We start from the raw sequence: 10,223 nt of genomic DNA, 5'->3' as shown, positions 1-10,223 counted from the left end.
CCCGGCCCCTACGCGGCCGCGGGGGACGAGCCGCCCGGCCCCCAGGGGACCCCCGCCGGCGCCCCTCACCTGCACCCCGCGCCGCCCCGCGGCCCCCGCCTGACCCGTTTTCCGGCCTGCGGGCCCCTGGAGCCCTACCTCCCAGAGCCGGCCAAGCCGCCCGCCAAGTACCTGCAGGACCTCGGGCCCGGCCCGGCGCTCAACGGCAGCCACTTCTACGAGGGCCCCGCGGAAGGTAACGCGCGGCGCGGGCGTAGCGCACAGCCCCGACCCGCTCTCCTTCTCTTCCCCGGCCCGTCCGGGCCTCCCTGCTTCCCTCGCCCGCTCGCCCAGCTCTCAACTTTTTGACCCTCTAGCCCCTCGCCACGGCTCCTGCAGAAGCCCCGCCGGCGCTGGCAGAGCCCCCAGTGTCTTCCGTGGCGGGAATGGGAGGCGGGAGGTTGCGCGCGGGTGGAGCGGCGACGGCCCGGGGCCCAGTGAGGCCCGAAGGCGACCGGAGGCGGGAAGGAGAAATCATGCTTGGCGGGAGTTGGCCTGGAACTGCCACTGACCCAGAAGGCCAGACCGGGCCAAGGGCCGGGGCACCACACTGAGCCCTTGGTCCCGATGCGGGGAGAGAAGCGCGGGTTTTGTGTGTGGCGCCCGTTCGGGGCCCTGAGCTTGGGCCCCGACCTAGAGTGGCCAAGCAGGACTCAGCCGAGGGCGGCGGCCTGGCCTCTGCCGGCTTCTCCTCCCCAGGCCCAGCCTCCGTGGGGAAGGCGCTGCCGGAGCGGTAGGCATTCGGCGGCGCGGCCGCGGCCGGTCCCGCAGTGCCGGGGCGGTTCTCAATACGGAATAACTGTGTTCTTATTTCTCAGACTAACCTGGCCTCCCCGTCGTTATGCACGGTGATGGCCGCCCTTCTCGCAGTCTTGGCTTCCTCGAACTGGATCGTCACGGCTGGAGCCGTCGAGAGCAGCCCAGTCGGGCCTATCCCCTGGGCGCCTCGGGCTCCTGGGCCGGTGCCCCATGCGCCAAGGCCAGTTGGACCGCGCCATCTCGGGAGAACGCGCCTGAACGCCAGGTCCTGTCGCACGGGCCCGCAGCCCTGCCGCCACCCACTACACCGGCTGACCTGTAGGAGTCTGGGCGCCCGCCGCACCAGCGCTGCCACATCCCGCACCTTAGGCCCTGAGCTGGATCCTCTGAGATCGGCCCCAACCCGCCTCCACCCCGCTGGCGCCCCGCCGGCCTCCACCGAGTGGCCAGGCAGCTCAGGCTTTCGCGCAGCCGGGTCGGTGGGAATGTGTAGGGGAGGGCGGAGAGGTGTGTGGGGGTCAGCGGAGGAAATGAGCGAGTCCTCGGAGCTTCGTGTCTGTGCCCTTTGAAAGAGGCTCTCCTGATAAAAACCACAGTTGGGACTTAATGAGAAGCAGTTGGCCTGGCTCCTCTGATCCCAGCCAGACGGCGGCGGCCGCGCAGCGCCATGAGCACCGCCGGGGACAGGTACCCGGCCTGGCTCGGCGCGCCGCGTCGGGCAGGACCCACCCCGCGGGCCCGCACGCACCTCGGGGACGCCAGGACTGGCAAATTGCGGACAGCGCTGGGGCAGAACGAGCGGCAGGACGTGGAGGGACACGGCGACGGCGAAGGTGTCAGCAACGAAATGCGTAGAAGTAAAACCAAAGAGCGTTAACAACCACCAAAAATAAGGAAAAGGAACTTGAACAAAACAACGCAGGAGAGAAGGAGAGGTAGACGGAAGTCGGCAAGCTGGGCCGAACGTCAAGAAATAAACGGAGAGCGAACGGAAGACGAGAAGAAAAAAGCAAGCGCGGATCGGACGATCGAACGAAGCGGGTAAATGGAGAAGGAGGGAAAGGGCGAAGAGAGTAGAAGCAGAAAAAAATGAAAGGAAAAGAAGGGACGTCCTAAAGGAGCAGAAAGCAGCAAAATGAGATCAAGTGGGAGAGGGAAATTAACGATTCAAGTTGAGCGGAGGACGGGCCAAACGAAAAACAGGAGCAGCGTGTGCGATGGAGCCTGGGACCCCGGCCGCCGCTCGCCTCGCGGGTACCCGGGCCGGAACTCGGCGGGCCCGGGCCGCTGGCGATCCTGCGGCGGAGCGGGGCTGCTGGGGAGGACGGCCCCGGGGGGCTGGGGCCACGCAGTCTACGACGAGGTGGGAAGTGGCGGCAAGGGGGGAACCCGCCTTATTCCCCGGCTTCTAAATTGACGGGCTTCGAGCGTTTCCAGTTCAGACCAGTGAGCGCGCAGCTGCGGCCCATCTGCAGCGCGATCTTGCCGAGGCTGGGCAGTCGCGCGCTGGAGAGCCTGGCGCTCCTCTCCCGCTCTTCGCGGCGCCCTTGGCCGAGAGCGCCCAGCCCTGCCCTAGACCCGGGCCGCGTCCTGGCGGTGCCAGCCTCCCTTTGAGCCCCGGGCGCGCGGCTGCTCAGAGGGCCGGAGGAGTGCCAGCCGTGCCTTCCCGCTCCGCTCCGTCGGGGGCCGCCCAGTCCGTTCCAGGGCTTGGCGCTCTGACCTGGGAACGCGCCCGCCGCCTCGCAGGCCCGGAGCGGAACACCGAAGGCCACGCTCGCCGCAGACCTCGTGAAGGATTCCAAGTCAGGGGTCCCCCCCGCTGAGGCGTCTAGGCCAAAGCTGGAAACTGTAGGGAGAGTACCCAGGCCCCGCTGGGGCCCCGCGCGGCGTTTATGCCCACGACGGCTTCAGGTTACCAGCCGGAACAGCGAGAGCCCAGGCCTCTGCAGCTCTGCGGATCGCGTGGGAAACGGCGCGGAGCAAGACTCCCGCCGAGGCCGAAAGCCGGGTGGCGGGTCCCGCGGCCTCCGTGGACACTAGCCGAGAGGGGGGGGGGGGGCCCCGGAGCCGCTAGCGGCGGGGGGGGGGCTCTGGCGGCCCCCAGGATGCGGGGGAGCAGCGGGGCGTGGGAGCCAGTCAGGGACGGAGCTCCGTGGCTGCCTCAGAGGTTTTTGCCCTGGCTCATGTCTTTCAGGCCCGACAGACTTCTGCTGTGGTTGCTACAGTTGTGCGGGCTATGGAGCCCCTGGTGTTGAGCCCCAGGATCCCAGGCTCTACCATAAACACTGCCCCTTAACTGCCTGGTGTCCCCACCAGGTGCCGGTGACTCCTATACACAGCCCGCATTCACCTTCAAAGTGCACGGGCCACCCTGCTTTCTACAAGCCCAGGTTCAAACTGGGGGCTGCCTTCCCTTCCTTTCCTTGACTGCTGCCCTTCGCTGATCCCACCTCCCTCTTTTCTGCATTGCTCCTTATTCTTCAGGAGCCATTCTATGAGCTGCGCCCCTGGACCCCAAAGAGGGGGTGCCTGCTTCTCCTCCAGGTAGAGGGAGGTCTCAGGGCCATGGCCATGAGGAGGGGAGAAGTACTCTGGTCCCCTGGGAGGGCTATAGAATGGGCAGGCATGGGAGGCCAGTGGAGGCCAGCAGGCTTGGCCCCTTTTCTAGGGGGCTATTCTGAAAAGTCCTGCCACACTTTTATCTCTTACTTGTAGCTCAGAGCCCAGAGCTAGTCACTTCCTCTGGGCAGATCCTGTCCAGACAGACATTAAGGGCCCAAGAGCCAGAAGAGCAAAGCCTCGGAACTTTGGGGAGACCTCTACAGCGCTGTCACTGCTCCCCTCACCCCTATCCCTGAGCCACCCACACCCTTTTTTGCCTCGAGTCCAGCAGGACCTCCCTCTGAACCCAGGACTCCAAGACCCCACTCTCAAACCTGCTAGAGGCAGGGTGTCCCCTTCCAGGCTCCCACTCCCCCTGGCCATTTTTAGTTATTTGGCTCAGCTTCCATGAGTCCTTCTTCCTAAGCTGCTGCCCATGGAACTACCCTTAGAACCCAAACTTGTTGGCCAAGCATGGAGGTTAGTGGCTGGAGCACTTTCCCCTCGATGCTCCGCTCCGAGCTATGAGCCTGGTGCCCGAGGGCAGGCCCCTGACTCTGCCAGGGCTCCAGGACCGTCTCACAATGTGGAGCTTACTGCACAGCCTGGGTGGTCCTGGGAGGTCCCTGACCACCTTCCTGCTGAGGGGAACCTTGCCCAACTTGTCCTCCATGATGCAGACAGGGACTCCTCAGAGACAGAACCCGAGAATCCCATCTCTCTGGCCCCATCCTTCCCTGACGACAGCTGTAATCCTGACACCAAGTCCCAAAGAGGAAACTGTCTCTTGGTGCCAGCCTGCTGGGCCTCCTAGGGCCGGAGCCCCTGCTGGGGATGGGCCAGGGCAAGGCTGTGAGAGTCAGTGGGGCGTCTTTGAGGCAGCGCTCCCGCTGTCCCAGAGGACTCTGGAGATTTCATGGCAGTGCCGCTGGGGGCCTCGCCAGAGGAGAGGGCGGAGCGATCGGGATGACCTATTTTTCACCATGACGGGTAGTGGCAGGGCTCCACCAAGCCTCCAAAGTGAGGGTTAGCGTGTCAGAGTGGGGCTGCTGGGAACGGTGCCCAGCTGCAGTCAGGTTCCCCCTCCCTGCTTGCTAATCTTGGGCAATGGGGGAGCCATAGGAAACTGCCGAGGAGCGAGGGGGCAGTCCACAGCCAGAATGATGGGCTTGGGAGCTGAATCCTGTTACTGACGCTGGTCCCCCAGGCCCTGACTCTCCTCTGCGGATAGCCTACCTCCTGCTCTCTAATGCTGGAGCTCAAGTCTTGGCCCAAACATCACCATTTTCTTTTCTTTTTGTTTTTTTTTAAAAGATTTTATTTATTTATTTGACAGAGAGAGAGAGCCAGCGAGAGAGGGAACACAGGCGGGGGGAGTGTGAGAGGAAGAAGCAGGCTCCCAGCAGAGGAGCCCAATGTGGGGCTCGATCCCAGGACTCTGGGATCACGCCCTGAGCCGAAGGGAGATGCTTAACGACTGAGCCACCCAGGCGCCCCATAAACATCACCATTTTCGAAGGAATGAGACAGTCTTTTTTGGAAGCTTCTTTGCCTCATCTTGCCCTTCATGCCCCAGGGCTGGGGGATTTGACATTGCCCTGAACTTTGGGGTCCAGAGAATGAGGCACAGCCAGACCAGCCAAAGGGGACCCAAGTGTCCCTGTCTGCCCCCTGCCTGGACCTGGGCCCAGAGGCAGGGGCATGAGGACCTGGGAACCACAGGACCAAGGAGGCATTTCCTGCCCGGGGGCGGGAGATGTCAACCGCCCCATGCTCACCCCCTCCTCCCGCCTCTGCGCTAGGCCCTGCCATGGCGCCAATCCTGGCACCTCCACACCCTGTGGGACGCACCACCACAAAGCACTTCCCCGAAATGAACCCTCCTCTGGCCCCAGCAGATCCGCCCAGACCACAGAGCACATGGTTCCCCAGGGCCCCTTCCCCAGCTGGAGGCTCAGCAAGCAGGCCTCCGAATGCCAGGCTCCCATGGAGGGTGGCTGCTGGGACAAGGGAAGAGAAAGGAAGGGGGAGGCGGGGACTGAAGCGTCAAACGTTCTTCCCCCTCCCCCCCATCCACCCACAAAACCCCCTGGTTTGGTTTCCATCCTCCTTTTTGTGTTTTCCATTGCAGCCGAGGAGAAGGCCTCCAAAGCTGCCAGTTTCCCCCAGCTGCCCTTGGACTGCCGAGGGGGCCCCAGAGACGGGCCCTCTAACTTGCAAGGCTCCCCAGGCCCTTGTCTGGCCAGCCTGCGTGTCCCTCTGTCCCCGGGACTCCCTGACTCCATGGAGTTGGCCAAGAACAAGAGCAAGAAGCGCCGTAACCGCACGACCTTCAGCACATTCCAGCTGGAAGAGCTGGAGAAAGTCTTCCAGAAAACCCACTACCCTGACGTGTATGCCCGGGAGCAGCTGGCTCTGCGAACGGACCTAACCGAGGCCCGGGTACAGGTGAGGGCACCCCGGATGTGGGCCTCTCTGGCTGCCTCTGCCATCCCGACCATGGGCCAGGCCATGGAAGGGCCGGGAGAGGTGGGCGCCAGTGCCACGCAGAGCCGCCTTTCCCGGGTGCCTGGCTCCCCTCGGCTCCCCCTCCATGCCCAGCTCCACCACGGCAACAGGCTTGCAGCCGGAGTGCTTCATGGGGGTGGTGGCCTCTTGGAGTCCAAAGACCTGTCTGGGAGTCCTAGCTCTGGCACTTTCTAGCTGACCAGGTGACTTGGGGCATGACATTGGATCTCTCAGTCTCACTTTTCCTTCTTGGATGGTCTTTGAGGATCCCAGATGTGACAGCCTTTCGGAAGCAGTGAAATGCTGAACACATCGGGCTGCTCCCGAGGTAGCTGCCCAGAGCAGGAGGGTCCCCACTGGGGGGTCTGAGGCTCAGCGATGCTCAAAGCCATCCCGAGCCAGTGACTGTCAGGCCCACCAGCTCCAAGACCCCGGCCGGGAGAGCCCAGCCAGGGGCCCTTCCCCACCCACCCAACTCTCCCCAGCAGAGATCAGGCCCCGGGGCTCCCTGGGTAGGGCTTGGCCAGCTTCCAGTAGGGGTTGGGGCTGAAGGGGTGGAGGGATGCTGGGAACAGGGGAAAAGGAGAAGGGAAGTCCATGTCCAAGGCATGTTGGAAGTGAGAAAGAACTTGAAGGTGGCAAGCGGAAGGTGGAGATGGGGAAGGAGGCTTCAGTAAAAGCCTGGCCCAAGAGGAAGATGGTGGTTGTTGCCTTGCTTTGACTTTGAACTGGCATGAGGGACAACAGACTCCTTGAGGCCAAGCAGGGGGCACTGGGAGATAGGTGAGGAGGTGACCTCTAGACAGAGGAGATTCTCTTTGCCACCACAGAGGAGATCTAACAGGGACAGAGCTCATATACAGCACACCCTGTACGGGCCTCCCTCTGGCTGAACATGGGGACTGGCAGGCCAGCCCACGAAGAGGCCAGCTGCCTCCCAGCAGATAAGGCCCCAAAGCTGGATTTGGTGTAGGACCAGAGGGGCTCGGGCTGTTTCCCCTTCTCTTCTGGGTCCTCCTGCTTTCATTTTCCTCCCAGGAGGCACCCCAAACACACTTCTAGAACTGTCCTCCCAGGGCCTGGGGCCAGCAGGGTGAGAGACCGAGCATTCACAACAGTCCCAGAGTCCATGAGCCATGGAAGTCCGGAACATCGAGTCTCCGGACCCTCAGCGAGCCTCTGGGGTGCGGTCTGAATAGCCGTGGCCATGGAACTATCTGGGAGAGGTGGAGCGCATCCCCCCACTCCTCTCCCAGGCCTTTTCAACCCTGAAGGCGTGCAGGGGTGGCCACAAGGCCCCCAGACCGATGACTAAGACCCTACAGTAGGGCTCTTTTTTCTGACAGGAATGTAACAGCCACTTGTACAGGCCCTGCCCCGTGGAGAGCCGTAAACCACCCCACAGAACAGTGCAGAGGCCGGAGTGCAGGCGGAAGTCTCCAGTGGGGGCCGTAGAGACAGCCAGGGGTGATGGGGAAGAGTGCTCGGTGAAGCTTCAGACTCCTTCACCTGCCCGCGGGGGAGGGAGGACAGAGAAGGGAAGGCCCAGCCGCTGGGCAGGCGGGATGGTCCGTCCCTGACCTTGCCCCAGGCTTGCTCTGGGATCTCTGCCTCTGGGGCTTAGGGGGCTGGGGGTCTGCCAGGCTTCTTAACTGTCGTGGCCTCACCTGCCTGCGGGGGTAGGAACGGCCACTGCGGGGGCATGTGTGAGGGGCTGAGGTGGGGCTCCTTTCACACACTCACACACACACACACACACACACACACACACACAACTTCTTCTGTTGAGGCTCCCACCTAGATCCCTGGAAAGCCAGGGGATGGTTTGGTCCGGTTTGGTTTGGATATTGCCAACATCTAGCCCATGAGCCTGGCACAGCTATGTTCATGAAATGATAAAAATACTGGCACCACGAACGCAACAGCCACAGGGCATAGGCCGAGGACAGATTTGTCACAGATACGTACACAAATGCACATAGCACGCGGGTAGGCCACCTTCACCTGCCAGGAGCTCACAAATGAGTGGGAGACACAGACTACAAAATGGACAGTGGTGATAGGGTGTGGGAGTGAGAGAGAGACGCCCATGCGTCATCCAGGCCGGGGAGATGGGTGAGGCGGGCAGCCCACGCAGGGGAAGCCTGAGCAAAGGCAGGGAGTGGCAAGGTAGTGGATGGTTTCAAAGGCAAGCTGGCCTGAGAGGCAGGTGGGAAGAACCAAGTGACACTGCCTGGCTGGGGACGAGGCTCGGAGGAGGGCGGGGCTCAGTGCCCAGGAGCCTTTTTAAGGAGCTGGCCTCTGGGCTGAGGCTGGGAGGTGGGTAGCCTGGGAATGGAGATGAGGCAGGGGGCTAGAGGCCTGTGCCCTGGTGCACCCAGGCAGTGCCCAGAGCCTCCGAGGCCACAGATCCCACGACACCCTTAGTGGCACAAGTGGGCTGGGGAACCAAGAGAGTGACTCAGCCTGGTGACTGGGGGTGAGGGGTGGCCCCAGGGACCAAGAAGGCCCTTCTGAACTTGGGCCTTTCCCAGGCCCCATTCCAGGTTCCCCTGGCCCTGAGAACAATAGGGATTTACAGGCCACCACAGCTCAAGACCCTCCTGGCTCCCCGCAGGAGGAGACCGCCACCGACTCTCTCCCCAGTGGGCTCTGTCCCTCAGGGCCGCTTGTCATGCCCTCAGCCTCTCCCCTTGATCCCCAGGTCTGGTTCCAGAACCGAAGAGCAAAGTGGCGGAAGCGCGAGCGATATGGGAAGATCCAGGAGGGGCGGAACCCCTTCACATCGGCCTATGACATCTCTGTGCTGCCCCGAACAGACAGCCACCCGCAGGTGAGACCCCACCCGGCCCTGAGTCAGGGCCTGGCCACATCCCCAGCATTAGGGCTTTGTGGGACCATGGGTAAATCACTTCCTTGCAAAGTGGGGCTCCTCCCCGTCTCATGAACGAGGCATGCCGAACAGCTGGCACTGAAGAAAACCTCATTTGGAGGGGCAGTGGCAGGGGTGTCCTGAGATGCCATTTCGAGTGTCGGGGGTAGGAGGGAGCAGATTCTAGACCTGGGCCAGGTGGAGGTTTCCCGGTAAGTTTCTGGAGCCCTAAGGGCAAAGACAGAACCCCCAGATAAGGGAGGCAGCCCCTGGGCAACTGATTCATGGGCATTCTTTTCTGTCTGTCTTTTCAGCTGCAGAACTCCCTGTGGCCCAGTCCAGGGTCTGGGAGCCCCCCGGGCCCCTGCCTCGTGTCTCCAGAGGGCATGCCCTCCCCGTGCATGTCTCCATACTCCCACTCTCATGGGAACGTGGCTGGCTTCATGGGGGTGCCAGCCTCCCCCGGAGCCCACCCTGGCATCTACTCCATCCACGGCTTCTCCCCTGCCTTGGGGGGCCACAGCTTTGAGCCTAGCCCAGATGGCGACTATAAGTCTCCAAGCCTCATCTCGCTCAGGGTGAAGTCCAAGGAGCCACCCAGCCTACTGAACTGGACCACGTGATCGGTTGCGTGGATACACAGACTAAGCTGCCCGCTCCCCCTTTCTGCTCCCAGCTGCTCCCACCCCACCCCAGCCTGGATGCCAGAGAGGACAGACCTCTGCCTCCAAGCCCCAGATGGTTCCGGGAGTCCCCGACGGAGCAGCTGGGCTCCTCAGCCTCCCGCAGGGAACAAGCTAGAGTTTTTTTTCTCTTAAAATAAGTTGGGGCTGCCCAGGACAAAGGGGGCTGCAAAGCAGGTAGGACTCTTCCTACTACACACTGGGTCCCTTCATCCCACTCTGGGCTGGAGGGAGGAAGACACTGCCCTGCTTCCTTCAGAGTTTGTCCAAGTTTAACTGTCATCCCTCCAGCTGAAATGGTTCATCATTCAGGGAGCCCAGGAATTGGTTCATCATTCAGGGAGCCCAGGAAAATAAGAAGACGACACAGGTTGAACCAGGAGAAGCTCTTTGTGACTTAGGGGAAACCGGTCTTGCATGAGCACCTAGGGCCGGCCTCACTTCCCCCTCCCACCACCAGGGGGCAAGCGCTCAGCGTCTGGAGCTCACAAGGGCCGGAAGGTGTCCGTGGAAAAGGTGCCAGGAGCCCCGGCTCTAGCCACCCCTTACTCCTGCCCTGTGCCCCTACCCCCAACATGCCATGGAGTCCTCTTCCCCTCCAAGGGAGCAGGAAGTCCCCCAGAAACACCAAATATTTGGCTTCTCTTCTACGGGATCAGGCCAGAGCTATGCCACGGAAACTGTAGGCTCCCTTGATTTACTCATTAGATGTTGGTAAGAATAAAACAGATTTCCATAGATTCTAAGCCCCTGAGATCTCA

The 10,223-nt window shown here is 62.3% G+C and overlaps 1 protein-coding gene across 1 annotated transcript; it reads left to right on the top strand.

Annotated features, from left to right (window-relative positions):
• ALX3 (ALX homeobox 3) lies at positions 1-10,223 on the top strand (the record flags this gene model as incomplete). Its single annotated transcript, XM_034641646.1, has 4 exons — positions 1-235; positions 5,531-5,847; positions 8,612-8,740; positions 9,094-10,223. Coding segments are annotated over 4 exons (990 nt in total), but the record flags the coding sequence as incomplete, so codon positions are not given.

The sequence above is a fragment of the Ailuropoda melanoleuca genome, chromosome 2, assembly GCF_002007445.2.
Source record: "Ailuropoda melanoleuca isolate Jingjing chromosome 2, ASM200744v2, whole genome shotgun sequence".
Taxonomy (NCBI): domain Eukaryota; kingdom Metazoa; phylum Chordata; class Mammalia; order Carnivora; family Ursidae; genus Ailuropoda; species Ailuropoda melanoleuca.
This window is presented reverse-complemented; position numbering and strand designations above follow the sequence as displayed.